Source organism: Parambassis ranga, chromosome 8 (genome assembly GCF_900634625.1).
Source record: "Parambassis ranga chromosome 8, fParRan2.1, whole genome shotgun sequence".
Classification (NCBI taxonomy): Eukaryota; Metazoa; Chordata; class Actinopteri; family Ambassidae; genus Parambassis; species Parambassis ranga.
In genome coordinates, this window is record NC_041029.1 from 9,305,185 (window position 1) to 9,325,170 (window position 19,986).

Here is a 19,986-nt window from a genome sequence, read left to right on the forward strand (position 1 = left end):
TATTCATTTTAGCCATGAGTCAGCAGGCCATAACCAAAAAATTGTTTGTTTTTTTTCACATACATCATATAGAAAACTGCCAAAAAGCTGATGCCGACACTAATGAAGCATAGAAAGTGGCGTAAAAACACTCATATATTTCTAGGTTAAAGCATTGAGTTGTAGAGCCCATTTTTCTTTTCGTTGCTTATGCTTAAACATAAATTGTAGACTATAAAATTGTTTTTAAAAGTTTGTGTCGTTGAGGAAACAATGTTTTCAGTGTTTCTTTATATATCAGTTGTAGATAAGTGAGGATTTTTTTCAATGGTTACATTTAAAATGTCCCTTTTAAAGCTACACAGATTGGATGCTGCTCACTGTAGAATATACATGAATAGTTGAAAATACTTTCTCCTAACTGGTGGAAAAAAGGTGTGAAATATTAATACAGTCATCCAAGGGGGAGAAGATATGGGTGGGGCGGAGAGGAAGGAGAAATAGTGGAAGCAGTGAGAAAAGACACACAAGTATCCCCAAGTCTGGGTTTTTTATAATGTTCACCACATTATGAAGATGATGTAATTCATCTGACTGACTGGTGTCCTGCACTGTAAACCTCAGGAAACTAAATATATCCAGCTTTCAATAACAGGCAGCTGGTTGGAGAGGAGGTGACAATTTATGAGTAACTTAGAAGAACAATAAAAAATAAATACAATTACAAAAAACGTACGAAATAACTTTTCTGGAGGGTCAGACACTGACCGGCAGGTGTTTTATAGTGTTAGAAATACATTCATAGACTCATCTTGCTTTGATCCAGACAGCGTTAAGGCATCATTCTTGCTGCTTTTTCCTCCTGTTGCATGCACAAAAATTGCACTTTCCCTCCATCTGCATGGATGCCTGTCTACATTCATCGTATCTCTTCTCCCTTTAGAGTGCCCTTCACTGTCTGACCTCCAGATGGAGACACCACAGGGAAGGGAGGGTGATAGAAAGAAAATTAAAAAGTACAGGGGGGTAAGTGATGCAGTGATGAATAGAAAGCGCGGGAGGTATGTAGAGATGGTCAGGAGATGTGGCCAAATATAGAGGGATGAAAGGAGGAATAGGCGAGATATTACATGTAGCGATAAAGGCTGTGAAAGTGGGCCCGTGTGAGGGTGGCTCTGAGTCAGCCCCGCCTGCACGCTTGGCCAACAGTCTCGGGCTCCGTCTATGCTGCAACGCGGCTTTAATTATCGATGATGTGTGTGCTAGGGTGTGTGTACAAACATATGTGTGTGAGTTTGCATGGTTGAGTGTGTCGCTTGCATGAAATGTCACTACTGATGAAAGGCCTGTTAATAATGCATGATTGTGTGGGTGTGTGTTGTAAGAGTGAGGGATAACGGGAGAAATACAAAGAAAAATGCAGCGCGTACAGTAAAAGTTGAGTAATCATGAAGGATGATGATGAGGGGGAGACAGGCAGAAAGCATGATTTAGCATAAATAATACATGTGATTAATGATGGTTTTATTTCTACAGTGTGTGTGTTTGCATGGTATTATGGTATTACATTAGGCTGAGTTAATGAGAGACTAATGAGAAAATTATCTGATAAGTTAGTTAGTCTCTGGGGGCAATTGATTACAGTCGACTTGACGCACGAGAAAAGCCTCAGGTGAAATGACTCCTCAACCACACTACACTAAAACTATGCTGTATAACAAAAATGCCAAGTGTGACATAATCCTTTCTTGTCAACAGAGCATGGCTTTTTATCTGCTTAAATGTGAGTGATCAATATCATTCAGTCATAAAGATGGCCGTCTTTTGTGCAATCTGCTGCTTCTCAGACCTCAGGGCAAGGAGAGGATTAAAACATACTTTTAAAAAAGTAAGTTTTATAATGTTAAAACTTGAAAGATGTCTGTCAGAATGAATAAGACCGGATGCTGATTAAGTCGCTGTGGGTGGATGACGAGCAGTACCAACAAAAACCATAATAACTTTTGTTACAATGATATCAGCTGCTGTTTGTGTGGCAGGTCCATTGATACACTTATACATATGCATTACTCAACACTGCGTGGTCATCAAGGGCAGTAATCATCATCGGATGATTTCATAACACTGTGGTTATCAAAAGTTATCAAAGTGGTCTGAAAGCATCAATGATCCACCCTAAAAAAACTGCAACCTGGCAAAGCAGCTCTGTGCCACTGAAAAGCAGACACACAAAAGGACAAAAATTCTAAAGTTCTCCCAAAAAATAAAACCCTGCCTGTCTGCCCAGGTTACATCCAGCCAAAAACAACTAGTCAAAACATGACTGGTAAACGTCGACCTTCAGGGTGAATCCTGCATTAAAAGCAGAAGCATCAGAGTCTTCACTGCAGGCAGTGAACCCTCGCACATCGTCATCCTACTGTATGAGTCACTCACAACACATCACATCACACATATCAAAGTATCACTTCTACTCATGAATCACCCTATCAGCGTAGATGTATACAGTATGTTACCATACAAACAAATCCCCTGCCAGCATGTGCTCTATGTCTAAACAGTGAGGCAGCAGGGTCACGATGAAAAGGCTGTCAGTTTGAATCTCCGTACCCCCTGGGAGGATGGACCAGTCACATCGTGCTCTTTGGCAAAGTACTGAACCCATCATTTCCTGAGCAGAGCTGCCATGGTGGTCATGATTAACCCTTCATTTAAACAGAGACAGGACACTCTCGTGTATCAATCCGGTCCTAATATCACACTAAACAGGCAGCTGGAGCATCTAAATGGCTCTTTTGTCAATCAGAGCCTGTAGAATTCCTCCATGCCCCCGCAGCTTAAAGAGCATGTCCACACCAACAGGCAGTTATTCAGATTACTGCACGAGGACGAGCTCTTACCTGGGAGCGTCAAAGCTGTCATAGGATCCTACAGTGTAATGGCGGAACAGCCTTTTGGCTCGTTCTCCACGGCTCTCTGAAACACAAAATGACAGGAGGATCGGCAGGGTCAGACCCACATTAACTCTATTTGCATGGCTTATGCAATAGATTTGCAATGCAGTAGATGCAGTCACAGTTCAATTACATGACTGCTGTCACTATAAAAATCAGTGGCTTTGGACAGTTTGTATCATGTTAAAGGCTCAGAAAAGTTTTAGTGATATTAGTGCGACTTAATGTTTGTCTCTTTGTTTATTTAATGTTTAGAATCAGGTCAAATTTTCAAGTAATATTCTGGTTCATGCCCATGAGTCTGCAAACACGTCTGCTTTGTCTTATTTAATCCTTTCGTTTGTGTTGAAATAATTTATCCTATACACTCAACAATAACTCATTTTGTTGCATAATACATACATCCAAACACCATGAAGTGAATCTCCATGGTAACATGATAGCATTTTATTTGCACCTTAGCTCACTGTAGGACGTGATGCTGTGATTTTTCCTCATTAAGTCTTCCTCTGAATATGCATGTGTATGTGTGTGCTCATGTGCGGCTGGTGGTGATCACCTGATCGGTTGTCTTGCCGAAGCACCACTTCCTCCACACAGTCAGAGGGGAACCATCCTGTGCGACCCCTGACCGTCCCCTCCCAGTACCCGCCCTCGCCAATGCTCAGCACTAGACGTGGAGGGCAGGAAGGAGCAGCATGTCAAAAGGAGGCGATACTTCACGCACCAACAAACACAAATACACAAATGCCAACGAGAAATGAACACACGCAAAAAGACACAGTTACACAAACAGGAAAGAAATAACAAAGACACACACACACAGACAGACATGCAAACCTCCTACATACTCACCAAGACATACATACCTGGCAACACCATAGACTCACTCACAAACACACACATATTTATACCTGCAGACATTAAATACAAACATATATAGAGACCTTACACTCATGTTAGGACATGACCATTTAACAAACTCATCTGAAGTGCTGATGTGCCTCAGAGACTGAATGAGCTGTTAACATGCATCTCCTGAGATCCACACTTTAATATCTCAACGACTGTGGGGTGGATGGCCATAGAATTTTGTACAGATATTCATGGTCCCTAGAGGACAAATCCAGCTGGCTGTGGTGAATCTCGGCTTTTCTCTGATGGCTCAGTCTTGTTAGAATGACAGTTTCCTCAAGGGGTGCTGAACAGCTACAATGTGAGCCTCCAGCAGTCCATCCATCTGCAGTTGTGCTGAAGCTGCTCAACATCTGCAGGTTTAAGTGAATATCAAATGACTGCAGTACCAACTTAGAAGGCCGTACAGATTTTTAACTACTCTACAGCAGCTTATGTATAGCTCAGGCCAGTACAAAGACAAGTGGGAGAATCTCACACGATAATGATATTGATTTACCAATGGTGTGGCTGGGTGGCTGCTGGATATTTGCCAGTGTAGTATTAGCTAATGCTAGGTAGAACACTAAATGTTCTGGGGATGCAGCATCTGGCTTTGTGTCCGAAAGACTGTATCAGTTAGCTAAATGGTGTTAGCTTAAAAGCTGTTAATTAAATCTCACCTCTGTAATTGTTAAACCCCTGTAGTCAGCAACCCACATATTATAAGGAACTCTTTGGTGTGATGCCAAACTCTAAAACAGAGGCAGGCTACAGCACAGAAACAACAACAGCATGTATGTGTTGTAGCTTTGCATGTCCAAGCTGCCTGCCTGATGGATGTAGACAATTATTTCATTTGCACATGTATGTTTTTTCCATGAGTTTGAGACATCAGATGTTATTCCAAGGTGAGAAAAAAACATAGTAACCAAAAGGACACCTTGAAATTACATTAAAGACAGAATGCTGCTGCACACACATACAGTAAACACATGAACTCTGAGATGTGAAAACACTTGTACACTCACCTTTGACCCTGTCTCCCTTATTGAAACTGATTTCTCTCTCTCCCTGTGCAGAGTGTGCTCGGGTGGCTACAAAGACTCGTCCTGGGACAGCGCTGTAGAGGCGTCTGCGCTGGCCTGCAGTTTGGACAGTAGTGGTGGCGGGGGCAGGCCTGCGAGAGATGAGCAGAAGGAAAGGAGGTATGTCACCTTGTCTCGATTAAACTGACAAGTTTAATTTATGACATAATAAAATGTTCCTATCAACAGTAATGATACAAAGTTTGAAAGGTCCTTTACTGACCCCTGTCTCCGACTCTGCCTGCTCCGGTCCTCCTTGTCTCCGATCCTTCCTCGGGAAGGTGAGCGTGTTCTTGCCCCTCTGGGACTGCTGGAGCTCCGCAGGGTTCCTGTATGCTTAAAACCCTGAGAGAAAGATGATGATGATGATACATCTGTTTACATGAACATCCATGTGTGGCGTGCAGCTACATGCAATCTGATCAAGATATTACAATGACTTTCTATTATTTTAAATACATTTACGTTCATTTTAAACTATACAAACATGTAGGTTTACAAGTTACTATGTCAACATGAATAAAACATGACAGCATGTAAACAATGTCCCATTTTGTGTGTTTATGGGCTTTCAACCTAATGTGAGCTGATGAGTTATTTGTTGCACCAGTGCACATAATAACTAAAAATACATGTACCTGTTCATAAAGGTAATGTGCTGCAATTAGTAGTGTTCACCACTAGAGGTTGATAAAGGTCACCTACTACCTTCTATTATCTCTTTTTGTGTGAGTCTTTTAAGCTGCTCAGCCTTCTACCTGAGAAGTGGAAATATTAATTTTCTGGACATTAACCATTTCTCCAAGCTGTCAGCTTTACAGGGAAAGCTGAATTTGCCCTTAGCTGCTCTTCTCTTATTGGAAACCAAATGAAGAATTAAACAACACAGCAAGAACCACCTGGGAGGTGTGAGGTGAGATGAACCCAGGTGATGTTGTTCTTTGTTAAACTTGCTGTGTATTTTATAGCATTTATGCTAAAATGTGTGAAGTGTGAATTTAAACTCTTAAACTCATCATACACAGACAGTAACCTGCACAGAGACAATGTTGGTGCCAGGCGCATTGGGTACGGCCATCCAGTCAGGTAAGTTCATGCTGCTGTCACTGTTGGCCCGGAGGAAGGGATGGGGGTGGGGTATTGTCAGAGTCCGGGTGCTCTCCCGCCTCTGAGGAGCGTACTTTGGAGACTCCACAAAGGGAACTGCGAGAGAGGACAGTAACTATAATCATTTTTTTCTTTATGCTGCTATGTTTACTTCTACAATACAGTACAATGTTTTTTTCACTCCCTTTTTCAACTGATTCAGTCAAGGTCCTGCTTTTATGCATGCTGGCTCACTGTCATGGCGCTAAATGGATCTCAGCAACGATGAAAAAAAGGTTAAATTTCCACTGTTTTTCATTTCAGCTTAGTAAAATATCAGACCACACATTATACTGTTTACTTACCTACGTCTATATCCTTGTGGTTTTTAATAATTTCTCCCAGCTCAAAGTGGCCGGACATAACAGCCACCTGATGAAACAACACCACACACACACATAATTAAGTACTGAATTCATTTATGTACAACATCTAATTTTAAAGGCATTTTTAAAATTTAGATGAACTGCATTTCAAAATAAAAGTCTAGTTATTTGGCGATGATTGCCTTTACTATCTCTAAAACAAAAGCCCCCTTGTGTGAGTCCACATCCACAACCCATCAAATCTCCAAGCCTTCTCCGTGTCATCATCTCTGTTGTTTGTCTGTGTGTTTGTATGAGAGAGAAAACAGAAGACTGTCTCAGCTGGCATTTTTCTGCATTGACAGACTTAACGTATCCAGATGAAGGGGTCACATGCCATCCTGCCACCTGGGACCTCTGTGTGCATCACAGCGCAAGAATGGTTTAAAGTGAAATTAGGGCCTGGCACTTTCTGCTACGTTAACTTAATGAGACACTAAACCATACAGCCACCCCAACACGCATAATTATGCAGCCAGGCGCTCAGCCATTACCTGAAAGGGGGTCTGCCCATTGTTGTTCTTTGTGTCTTTATTTGCTCCCCGGTAGAGCAGAATACGTGCACAGCTTTCCTGCAACAAACACGGCAATGATTAATGCAGAAAACAATAATTGTACAATTACAGCTTCACAAATCATTTGTTCACAGCACGCACTGGATCTGGAAACAGCAAAACAGGTAGAGCTATTCAATACATTTTTAATGTATAGACTGACATTTACTATCCACTCTAACCTTGTTGTATAAAGCACAGATGTGCAAGGCAGTGTTTCCAGAGGCATTCTGGGAGGAGGAATCCGCCCCGTAGAAGAGGAGGTGTTCCAGATGCTGCGAGTTGCCGTGCTGACAGGCCTGTGAAAGAAGAGATTTGTGAAGGAGAGAGGAAAAGAGAAAGAAGAGTAAGACAAAGGAGGTGTTATTAAGGTTATAAGTGACACCAGATTTGATTAACACCCCCCTGACAGAACAACATGTGAGATCCATTAATTAAAGTGTAAAATCAACATATTAATAAATACAAAACCTAAAAAATTCTAGATTTAGAGTTTCACATATTAAAAATATACAGCTTTAAATTTTACCAACTGGTTGTGGATCCAATCTGAACGTCAGCATCAGTGTTGAACATATATAAGTTGATCTCTCCCATCAAACACACACACACATTGTGAAGCTGATGGCTGGCTCACAGAGCTGCAGGGACAGATGCTGATGAAGTGTTTGTGATCACACAAAGATGAATAAGGCTGATACCTTTATTTCTCCTCTTGGCCTTGCCTGTCCACTTCACAGCTGTTAAATGAGGCCACAGAAGCAGGATGGGTAGGATGAAGTGTGAGACGTGTAGCATTTCATGGCATGAATGTTTTTTTTTTTTTGACGTAGACACACACTGGAACACAGAGTACACTACAAAAATTGATGCATCCACACAACAACAGGGACTTTCTGGTGCTTTCATTTGTCAACCCTTAAATAGACACAAATTAGGCCACTGGCCTTCGGTTTAATAAAAGACTTTGTCCAAGCATGAATAGTTAATTTAGTATTAAAGTGTACACACTCACACAGGAGGTGATTTGCATTCATTTGTAAGGTAAAATCTATGCAAACGCTCACTTAACGACCCTCTTTGGATTTCCTCCACACATTTACCTGATGAGTCTCGTCCCAGCCGTTCTCGTCCCTGATGCCAAGCTTGGCGCGGTGGTAAAGCAGTGTTTCACAGCAGGAGGTGTCGCCCCCTGTCAGCACAGTGTGGTAGAGTGGCGTCAGCCCTCGCCGGTCCTTGTAATCTGGAGACGCACCCAGAGAGAGCAGAACCTGCAGAGCCAAGCAGCACAAAACTCACCCTCAAACCTTCTTAGTGATATTCAAGTCGAGGAATATTCATGGAATTTACAATGAAAACATATAGCCAGAGGTTCCGAGAGGTCACGCAGACCCCTCAGGCAGGAGGAAATTATGTATTCAAGCAAACCCTTAAAATGCAGTTTAGCTGAGCATCTTTTCTTTGTGGAGACGCAGACCTCTAACAATGCAACACATGCAATTACCTCCCCCTGAATGAGCTTCTCCTCTACAGGTTGAACCTGCATTCTTGGAAATACAGGGGCTGAAATCCTGGATAAACGCCTCAAATGTAAATGTGCCACATGCCTTAAGAACCAAGCAATCTGAATGTTAATGTTTTTTTTCTCTGCTGGTGAATAAAATAATTGTTCGCATACATTTTGTGTGTGGGTGGGTATGGATCGCTTAGTGGGTGGGTCTGTTTGTTCAGTCTTGTTTACTTATACGGCAACACAAATGAGGACAATACAGTATCAATTTCAGGGCAAATATCCATCTTGCAGATAAATATAAACTCCAACGTAGGCTGATTTCTTTTCTTTCTTTTTTTTTTTATTTTGTGGCATATGAAATGAAAACTCATTATTATTTTTTTTTACTGTTAAATAACATCATTTCTAGAAAAGGCCAAATGAGAGCAAGAATGTTTACCAGCAGGGCTGTATGGCGGTGGCCTCGAACAGCCTTGTGTAGCGGTGTGAGTCCATCTTTGGCACGGAAGTCGATATGAGCCCCTCCATCTACCAGGACCCGGATGGCCTCACCTCCACCTGGCTCACACTGCACTGCCAGGGACAGGGGAGTCTCTGAAGAACACACACAGAGGCAGACACATAGTTGGTAATGTGCCATTAATTTTGCTTCTACTTTGGACACATACAAAGTATGTGATATATGGCATGAAATCCCTGGTTATTTGTGTTGTAAGTGGTTCAAAAAAAACTGTCGGATGTCCATATAAAAAAACTCAGAAAGCTTTTCAGAACCAGTGCAGCCATCGCCTTAAACATCAAAGAAACTCCAGAATAACAGCTGCTTTGTCACCTACACTTGTCAGCAAGAAAGCTCCAGGACACGCAAAAAGAATAAAAACATTTAAAGTGTTCCCAGTAAAAATAAGGAAGACATTTTTTTGGCAAAGAAGAAAACCACACTTTTATCTCTAAACAGTTTCTGCAGATTGAAGGTACAAATAATTTGGGGAAATGTTTTGATTAAACCATCTCTGGAGTTACCATGTCAGGATGACTTGGACTGCTTAATGTTCTCATTCACTGTGAGGCTCATAGAGGCGGACAGATCGAGTGTAAACAAGGGTTAACAATGGTCGGGATATGTTTGTCCCAGCTCTGGATCACCTCTTTGACCTGCCACAGAAGCACATTCCATATCAAGCCTTAACACTGCCATGGTTGACATTTTCTGTCAGTTCTTTAAACCTCTAATCAGCTGTGCTAAAAATAAACCTAATGATTAAGGTATTTCCTGAAAAAGATCAAAACCGGAGGTTTTTGTACAGAGTCATATTCCACCTGATATAAATGGTTTGGAAGCAGTGTGTTGGGTTCACCAAAGCTCTCTGTTGCCCTCCTGTGTTGTGCGCTGGGACTGTGTTTCACACCCGTGATGACAGCCTGTGTTTTGTGTTTTGACACTTGCTCCCAGAGCAGCTGGAACGACACAGAGCAGCACACCCAAACTGTAAATGAGCCGTCTGCTGCCCACCACCAAAGCACTAACAGGATCTGAGAAATGCCAACAAATTTTGAACAGCACTGGCTCAGATCCCTCACAAAAGTGTTAGGCCAACACATAGCACAAGCTCAGGGCAGAAAACAGAGGGGGAGGCTGAGTTTACGCCTCAGGTGGAATATACGTTGGCTCTGTTGGTGACGAGGCTGGAGAGGGGAGGAGTGCTAAGCAGAGAGGAGAGGAAATTTATTTTCCAGTCCTGCAGGACTCCTTACCTCCAGTGTCAGAGTCCTGATAGTTAGGATCAAGGCCCTTGTCTAAGAACTTGGCCATCTTGTCCACAGCGCTGGTTTGAATGTAATCCATAAACTTCTTCAGGCTGGCCTGTATGTGGAGAGGAGAACAACTCCAAATACATCATAAAATAAGCACTCAATCTGTGTCCATAGTATGTATTGATATATGTTATTCCAGTATGTTGGTGCAGTTAGATAGGTGAGATTGTAAGACACGTCCGAGCAACATAATACACTGCACAGTTAAGAGCATTGTGCATGAATGGAAGTATTGCACAGGGGAATGCACACAAATCCATGCTTATTGGTGAACACAGGTACTGTACAATATTGATTTTCATTCCCTCACCTTCAACAAGTATATTTATATGAATGTCACACACATCTCAACGTATCAGACAACAGGACAGTTTTCATACCTTCGTGTGCAGTTTGGCCAGTTGCTTCTCATCTAGATTTGTCTGTTTGTACACCCTGGTTTTATAACGAAACTAAACCAGAGACAGAAAAAGAGAAACGAAGAGTTAATCCTAACACAGAAGGCCTTTGTCCTCAATTCTCTCAGCTTTTGGCCTAGATTCACAAAATGGGCCCTGCAGATTTATTGTACAGAGAAGCAGCTTTATCTAGTTTGCTGTACAAGCCCGTCCTCCCTCTACTTCAGTGAGAGACAAGACATGTGAAAGAGGACGGTGTGGCTTCACAGCAGCTTTAAAAACCGTTTAGATCCTCCAGTGGGTACTGATGAAAGAGGGTGACTGTACAGACTCGATAGGAGATTAGAGAGTGTAGCATGAACAGATCAGGGAAACATAATAGTTGTGTGATACCTTTAAAGTCTTTGTACAAAACTCCATTCATAAATAATTGTTTTTCAGAACATAAGGGACAGTAAGACTAGATTTACTTAAAATGCATGAATGAAATCATTTTCTCGATCTGGACACAAAGTTGAAGTCAAACAACAATAATTGGAATTTCAGCATCAAAATATCACTTATAATCACTTGAGAAGTTGCTGCACAACAGTGACATCTTGAGGACACACAAGCTACATCACGTTTTTTTTACCAATTAACTGTGTCAATGTAAGACCGGAAAAGTACCTCCAAATATGGCACTCCTTTCTCAAAGGACTGTGGGTACTCTCTGAGCAGCCTCTCTTCCTCCAGGAACTTTGCATCATGGCCATCCGTAGCGGGCTGGAACAGACCGTAGTTCAAGACATCTCGCAGGGATTCTGTCAGGGAGCACAGCACCTGCTGCTTGGCCTTCCACACGGTGGCATCTGGGTTAAACCGCAAACATTTCTGCAGGAGATTCCAAAGCACATACAGCTAATTGGTTAACATGAGAAACATCAAGGAATAAACACTCTTACTCAAAAAAATTAGTAGATACAGAGTAAATTACACATTAGAGGCATAAAGGGGAGAGTAAATTAGAGAGTTGCATCTTTTTTAATGAAAAATAACTAGATACTTCATTGAGGTCACCTCGTATCTTGTGCCTCTTAGACAAACATTTTTTATTATTATAATCAAAGACAGTGAGACAGTATTTTCTGAGAGAACATTCAAACCACTCATCGTGCACACTGAGTTTTAAATAGATGCAGCTGACCCTGCAAATGACTAAGAGGATAGCTTTGATTTAAAAAAGCAAATCCTCTGTAGAGACGGAGAAACTGCAGAAAGGAGGACCATCTCAACAGCTAGAGAAACGCCACTAGGTGTGCAACCTCTATAGAGGTGGAGACAAGCAAAGTACTGATTTGAATACTTTTAAATATAGATGAAAAATGTCTGTAAATACGTTTTAGTTAAGCTTATAATACATGTTTTCACATTACCATTACATATTATTGAACATGAAAATGAAGGAGAAATTACAGATTTATTTAAAATTCCATTTATGCTACTATTTGCGAATAATATTCCAGTAAATTACAGGTGGAATGATTTTGTGGGAACAGTGGCCTGGATCTTTATATTGTGTAAATATAGTGTAGCAGAGGATTATTTAGGTCATCTCCTACAAAACTGTTGCTGTTGAGATGTCCTGCCCTGCAGCTTGAAAGCACTGTTCTACAGCACACCTCTGTAGCAGTGGATGATGCTCTGACTGACTGCAGCCCACTGAAGCTATTTCCACTTAAACCAGAAGGGGGAGACAGCAGCAGGGTAATTGGGTGATTCCCAGTGGCCTCAGTTAGCAGAGAGGATATGAATGTCAGTTTGGTGCAGCTTTAAGTGTCTCCAGTGGTGTTGTGAATGGCCAAATGTATAATGCCTCAGAGGCTCAGTCAGCAAAGTGGAACGTAACTCACTACACAGATGGCTGACAGAAGGTTTTTGGCACCGCTCCCCTCCCATCCCATCCCATCCCTCTCTCTCTCTCTCTCTCTCTTCTTGCCCAGAGTAGAGTTGGGTTGCATTTTGACCTTGAGGCGGCAGCAGCAGGAAAACTGGCCCATGCAGAGTGCCGCCAGCTGCAGGGATCCCTGCCTCTTTTACTGCATTACTGCATGAGCTCCTGTCTCTAGCACACTTTTTTTTAAACCACTGAACCTTCATTCATTCATTCATTGTCACTCATCTTAATCTCTTCACACACACACACAGTTCTGTGTGTGTCCTACAAAGACGGAGATAAAAACCCTGCACGGGGGTTTTGTGCAGAGGAGTAACATCACATTTTCTCCCTCTATTTTATTCAGTGTCTCCGTTCTCGCACAGCCAACCTCGTCACCATGGCAACCGGTTCATTAGTGGAGCAAGCTGCTTGTTGCCATAGAGACATACCCGTGTTCCCTAGGAGATAGGGTACTGGGAGGGTGTGCTTGTGTGTGAGCCTGTGCATCAGAGTGCAGGGGTTTATGTGTGTGTGTGTTTGCGTGTGTGTTACAGCAGCGTGGCGAAATAGAGCAGAGTAAAATGGGAGGGGAATGTCTAAGATTTTGAGTGCTGGAGAGAGCACGGGGATGAAGAGGTGTGTCTGTTTGTATTAGATTAGCTTTTGCACACACGAGCCTACACACTGCACTTACAGTCCCATCAAAGGGAGCAAGCAAACACTCAAAAACGAATTACAATCACAGCAGGAGAGAAGGAAGCACATTCCCACAGTCAGCCACAACAGCATTAGAAATTATCTAAAGAAAATCAGTGATGGCTCTGCTTCTGTGCTGAGCTTTGGAAGGCCTGGAGATTATACTGAGGTGGCCATGTTGCTTATTGATCTGTATACCTCCAGGAGATTGATCCTCCAGCTTCTAACTGGCCAGCCAATTAAGGCTTATCACACATTTATCATCCTAATCAGACCTTTGCAATGCATCTTGGTTAAGTAAACAGATTTTTTTCCACCGATCCTCCATGTACTGCAGAAATGTTTAGTACTGTTGGTAAAGCAGTAACACAGCACAGAAAACACTGCAACATTCTCTAATTGTCACAGTTCAGTGTGTGCAGCACCCTCTAGTGGAAAAGGAAATGTGCGTGTGCACTGTCGATGTTTAATAAGGTATAAATTCAATGGCTAATTTATTTTCCTGTGTAATCTGGGCTTCCTCAGCAATGGTAATGAAAGAAGTCCATTTATTCTGTGTCAGTGCACCTGATGTGTTGTTGTGCTGCTGTTATTCCAGTTTTTCTTATCATGATGCACTTTTTCATTTGAGAGTTTTGAGATTTTTGTGGTTCAAGTGTTGCAACATTGGATATTTTTTTAAAAAGTTTGCCAGAAGTGTTCTGTAAACAGTATTTTTAGTGCATCTTGGTGACCGAAGCATACACATTTTTAGGAATTCATATTTATTAAATTTTATTAATCTTAAAGAGTACCATACTACCCTCTGAAATGTAGTGCTGTATAGAGTGTAGATATAATCTTCATTTAAAAATGACTAAGGTAATAAGATTAACCATCACTTTTCTGATTGTTTGTGTGCAGATGAGATTTGGCTCATTCACATGCATGTTCCTGAGGATGAACACTGTTTGGTTTCTGCCCATCAGAGCTCTTTGGCATTTACATCTCTGCGAATTTCACTTTTCTATTAGATCATCAGTTACAAATTCAGACAGATTTTTATTAATTTTAGATCCTTCATCATTAGATAAGGTGTTAGCATACAGGTTTCTGTCATTGCACCTCAGGTAACTTTTTCAAGCATTTATCCAGATTATTATGACCAAACCTCACAAGCTTTGATTATAAGACGTGCACATACAAGTGCATATGATGTTACAGTATAGCAGTTGTACATTAAAGTTTTAATACAGCTTTTATCTTCCCTGTTTCTCTCATGATTTTATCATTATGCAGACCAAAAATTCTGTCTTGCCTTCTAAAGCTGTGATCACACTTTCCCACTCACATACACCCACTCACTCTGTCCATGCTGCTCTTTATCTTCCCTTGCCTGTATCTTAGTCTCCCTCCTGCTTCCCCCTCTCTCCATCCTTCTGCAACAGTTTTGTCACTTATCTAGGCAGAACTAAGCGTCACTCCTCTGTCTCTATCTCTGTCCCTCTGGTCTTTTTTTTTCTGCAGGCCAAGTGCGGGGAGGGTGGGGGTGAAGCCTTTAATGAGACCTATGGGGAAATAACCCCCTCCTCCTGTTAAACACACACACGCCAGTCATGTCACAGTTTAACTTGTCTTACTGTTTCACACTCCCTTCCTCTCTCTAAAACACTTCAACACCCCATCTGAAGGAGAGCAAATTAATTTCTTTTGAGGGTCCTTCCTTCCCTGCCCTGTTCTCTCTCACTCTATTGTCTTCTTTTTCTTTCCTTCACTTTCAGACACTGCCCTCCTCCCTCTCCTCTTCCCATATTCCCCTCCCATTATCTCAAACCCTCTGTTCACCTTTTAGCCTCCTTTCATTAACATAAACCTCCGTTGTGCTGTGGAGAGCAATGGTGGACTCTGCGTTTTTTAAATCCAAGTGCTTCTCATGTCTTAACTGGAATATGAGTATATGTGTGTATGCCTGGGGACTGCTGCTTATATACTTCAGAATTTGCAAGGATTCAGCTCAAGCCAAACAGTGAAGAAAAGCTCATTTGTTTCACGCTGTTAAAATGCACTATGCAGGCGAATGCCAACTCCACTAAATGTATGTGAGTCTGACAATCTAATAAACCTGCAAACGAAACTGCCTTTGCCTCCCGCTGAGACAGTATCACATGAACAACTTGTGATACACAGATCTGACTGGTGCTATACACATGACTGAGGTAATGTTCCTTCATTATCAGCCATCAGTTTAATACAGAGGATCAGAACAAATGTTGAGAAGTGAAGCAGAGGTGGGGTTCCAATGCAAAAGAGCCATTTATTCCATTCCATCTTGGAATGTGGATTTGACATCTGGTTACACACCTCACACCTACTACCATTTTGAAAGTGATGATGACCTAATTGCTGCTTTGGACTACTTTCTGAAGGTCCTAGATGCCGACTTGTACAACGAAGGGATCTGGTTCACTTCAGTAATACATTCTAGTACTGACCTACCAATGAAAAACACAACTACAAAACACAGTTACTTATGTCTGTGCTCCAAATTCTCTCTTGACAAATATAGTAGACTGAAAGATCTCCCAGTCCCTCTGTCAGCATCAGTGCACCAACAGTTCACTTTTGACTGACGGTGACAGTAAGAGAGAGATATCCACAGTGTGCTTGTACACCTCTACATTCAAGCAGCAAAGGTAAATCTGGGAGAAAGGACCTCAGATGGTTCCTCTAAACACTCTCTGCCTGTCTTTGTCTCCCAAACAATTCACACAAAAAATGTGAAGACAGTTTCTCAGATTGTCAGGAACACAAATGTATTTCAGGTTTGAGTCTCAGCCTTAGAGCTCAGTGCTTTCTGTGAAAGAAAGGCGAGCTTGGAACATTCAGAACAGCACTTTGTACCGCTAAGTGCTTGCATTTGCGGACATGTTGAACAGTCTGTATAGCAATCCTTTATTAAGGAATTTTAGCACCAAGTCTCAAGTGTAACCCCAATGGAACCATGACATCAATTGCCATATCAAAACAAATTGGCGTCGATCAATCTTGTGATCACACTGCATCAGTTCAGACACACACAGCTCTGATCAGAGCTGTTTCTATTTCATCACTTCATAATCACCCTATCCCTCAGTTCATACTGTCTGCACTTGTGTCACTTCCTATCTCCATTACAACACAATTAACAGACAATTACGAGTTTATTGTAGGTGAATTAGCTGACATGCAGAACAGACCTAATGCACCGGGAGTGTAAAGTGATATTACCTGAAACCAGTGAGAGAAACAGGGAGGAGAGGGAAACAAGAAAGGAACATCAGAAGGTTTGATTTTGAATGAATGGGCTGAGGGCATGAAGTGTATGGTGACTGACTGAAAGTGGAAAATGGCCTGATGATGATGAATCGGGACAGAGTAAATGTCAGAGTGATGACACTGGGTTATAACCCCACAACTTTGCAGAGTAAGACAATACAAACTGGGTCAGTATATCTTGTAGCTCTTTAGTAGTTTATGTTTATGTTTAGGTGCATATCTGAGCTTGATTGTGAATAAAGAGGGAGGACATAAAAGCTATGTATGTGTAAATCAGAGCGGTAAACCCAGGAGGCTTTATCACTGTATTGTGTGTGGCCCCACACTACTACCATCACTAACTCACATGTATGAGTTACTACCCTGTTCTGTGGAGGTGATGGAAGCAAACCAACCCTCTGAATGAAGAATTTAATCCAGGGCTAACCACATACATGCTAAGTGTAAATTTTAAGCTCTGTGAATATCCTCAGTTGTAAAGAAACACATAATTAACATTAAATTCAGCTTGAAGTCAAACATTGTTCTTCAACCAAAATCTCTTATTTATTTTTGCTTCCCTCCCTCTCTGAATCCACCTCTAACTCCTCGATCCTTCCTCTCAGCTGCCTTCTATCTGCTTTGATCCATCTTCATTTTCCTTTATCTTCTCTGTACTTTCATCTACTGCCTCCATCTTTTTTTCCTGTCTCTCTCCCCTCTCTCTCTGCACACATTTCTAAGTTCTACATTCTACCTCTATCTATATCCATCTGTCTTCATGTGACTGTTTAGCAAATTATTGACCCCCGAGCATGAGCGAGCATTCTCCTCCCAAGCCTTTCCATTTATTCATCTTTTTACAATTAAACTTTGATGGCGATTTGTTAGAATAAATAGGCAGCAGTGAATTATTTAGGGTTGGACGCGCACAACCACACACTGCTGAAAACACCCATGCACAGATCAATAATAAATCACACAGCAGCAAGAGGGAGGAAAAAGCGTTGAGTGAGGCATTTGTAGTGTGCTGGGATGGTAAATATAAAATATGGATACACAGACAAAGGCTCTCACAGATACATTTATTTCATTTGCAGTTTCACTCTTTGCTGATGATTTTTAAAGCCACCAATGAACACATCAGTGAGGTCGTTAAAAAGGAGACAGCTAATGGCTGAGGAACGTGGCGGCCTTCTGTTTGTCAAACACAAAAGCAGTCTGGTTCAGCTTTAATCTAGTGCACACCTGCCTCTTTTTTTCTAAGAGTACCTTTTCAGTTTTTTTCTCTCTTTTTTTGGATGCAGCCTCAGTCCCTTACATCCACGAGTCTTTTCATAATTTAATTATCAGTGTTTCTACTCATGATTCACCTCAACAGATCCTCATCTTAGAAACATGAGGAGGACTTAGACAGAGAAATGCCTGGGCGTCTGGCAGCGGTGGCTGCTTTATATGTGTGTGTGTGTTGCTAAAGTGTGGGTGAATGTCATCCTGTACATGGAAGCAACAGCACCTCCAGCCCATGAAGCCAATATAGACACACTTCTGATGCACCAATCTGATGTAAGACTGCACCTGGAGAAGTGGAGAGCGATGGCAGACCATCACCGTCGTGATTCTGGACAGTCCTCTTAAAACCAGTCACACTGAAAAAGGGCTTTTCACAGCAGGGTTTTTTGCACCATTTAAAAGCTCTTTGGCAACATTAAGCTAGACTCTGTGTCACTCCAGCTTCACTCTCTTTGACTCTACCTGCATCCTTTCCTTTCTGTAGTGTCTTTAAAATCTAATTCATGTATCCTGACTGCTCATGTGTGCCTCTCTCTCTCTCTTTCTGCAGCTGGGTCACCTTGAATGTCTCCCTGTCAGATCAGTCGCTTTGCTGACAAGTATGTGCACTTCTCTCAGGCTTCTGCAAGCCATGGCATGAGAGAGAATTATCCACCCTGTCCTCAGGCACTTACAGTGTCTTGATCTCTGCACATTTTTGACTGAACTGACCACATATACTGTCACTGCTACTTCTGAGTGGGTTAGGAGACAATTGCCCTGGGGCACAGATGGCAAAAAGAGCTCCCTCCCTCCTAACTCCACTCTCTGATTGAGTCAGTACGGAGACATCAATGTTGTGCAGAAGTCCTGAGGCAGTGAACTCTTCTTTTGAAGGTGTCATGATGGCATCCTTCTATCTGTGGGTAAAGCTGGCTTAGTGTGGTGTCAAATTGATGCCAAAATTCAAACTTATGTGATTTTTTTAACAAATAAACTCTTAAAAAGCAATTTACTTTTTTCTAAATGGCAGCAGGTCGAACAAGTGTATAACAGCACTGAACCCCAAAAGGACTGTGAAAATGTGTGGATACTATAAAGTCATTGGACCTGGAAAAGAATGTGGATCCATACCTTGCCTGGATTGCTGTGCATTTAGACTCCATAAAATTGCCAAAATCTTTCAAAGCCCTCACCTGCAGTACAGGCTTCCTGTTAAACATTTTGAGTCTCAGGCCCACGCTCAGATAAAGCTCATGATGTCAGGGTGACTGCAGACGCATATGTGCATTAAAAAATTAAGGCAAGATTGAAGCCTTTCATGTTTGTAAACCTGTCTTAGAATGTTTCTGTGGGTGTGTGTGGCGACACTGACCGTTTGCTTTATGTCTGGGATGCCGATGCGGAACACCATCATGGCAATGTGGGCGTCCTCAGATGGCACAGAGCTGGCACTGCGATCCTTCAGCCTCCTCTGATGCTGCTGTATCTGATTGGCTTGTTGTTGGTGCGTGGGTCCAGGGTTGGAAGAGTAGGGGTTTGCGGTGTGTCCCGGGTTCCCTGACCGGATCTGTCGGTCCCCGGTGGGTCGTCCAGCCATTTTGCCTGACTGCCTGTGTCCCTCACCTCTGCCGCCCCGTGACAGGGCACCTCGCCTGACCTCCTCCACCATGTCCTCCTCATCGTCTTCCTCTTCTCCCTCCAGCTGACCATTCTCCTCCTCTTCCCCATCCTCATCACGCTCATCTTCTTCCATTTCCTCCTCCTCCTCTTCCTCCTCCTCCTCTTCGTCCTCTGCCCCAGGATAGAGATGTCGATTGTTTCCCAGCATCCTTTGTTGCTCCTCGTCACTGGACAGGGGGCTGAATGGCATCGTCATGGAGACAGGGAGGGCGGCAACAGTGGCAACACCATCATTCCCAGAGAGACACTGCATATAAGGAAAGGAATGAAAAGGAGACACAATCAGAAAGAGAAGAAAGTTTTCTGTGGCCAAGTCTCTAGACAGCATCGCTTTAATAAACCCTGGTCTCTATGGGAACAGACTGCTTCTCTTACAGACATGCAGCACTTCTAACCCTCACCGCTTGATGACATACTCACACCTTATGTATAAATGAG

At 42.3% G+C, this 19,986-nt stretch overlaps 1 protein-coding gene across 1 annotated transcript in view; it reads right to left on the reverse strand.

Moving 5' to 3' along the window:
* Positions 1-19,738, reverse strand: part of shank1 (SH3 and multiple ankyrin repeat domains 1) — a 36,255-nt gene extending 16,517 nt beyond the window's left edge. The window contains exons 1-14 of the mRNA XM_028411648.1: positions 19,241-19,738; positions 11,376-11,579; positions 10,689-10,760; positions 10,249-10,357; positions 8,933-9,087; positions 8,084-8,251; positions 7,163-7,279; positions 6,921-6,998; positions 6,367-6,433; positions 5,949-6,118; positions 5,139-5,260; positions 4,859-5,007; positions 3,493-3,603; positions 2,880-2,955 (exon numbers count right to left, since the gene is read on the reverse strand). Coding sequence (XP_028267449.1) covers positions 2,880-2,955; positions 3,493-3,603; positions 4,859-5,007; positions 5,139-5,260; positions 5,949-6,118; positions 6,367-6,433; positions 6,921-6,998; positions 7,163-7,279; positions 8,084-8,251; positions 8,933-9,087; positions 10,249-10,357; positions 10,689-10,760; positions 11,376-11,579; positions 19,241-19,738 — 2,096 coding nt within the window. The remainder of the gene's footprint in view (positions 1-2,879; positions 2,956-3,492; positions 3,604-4,858; positions 5,008-5,138; positions 5,261-5,948; positions 6,119-6,366; positions 6,434-6,920; positions 6,999-7,162; positions 7,280-8,083; positions 8,252-8,932; positions 9,088-10,248; positions 10,358-10,688; positions 10,761-11,375; positions 11,580-19,240) is intronic.
* Between the last annotated feature and the right edge of the window lie 248 nt (positions 19,739-19,986).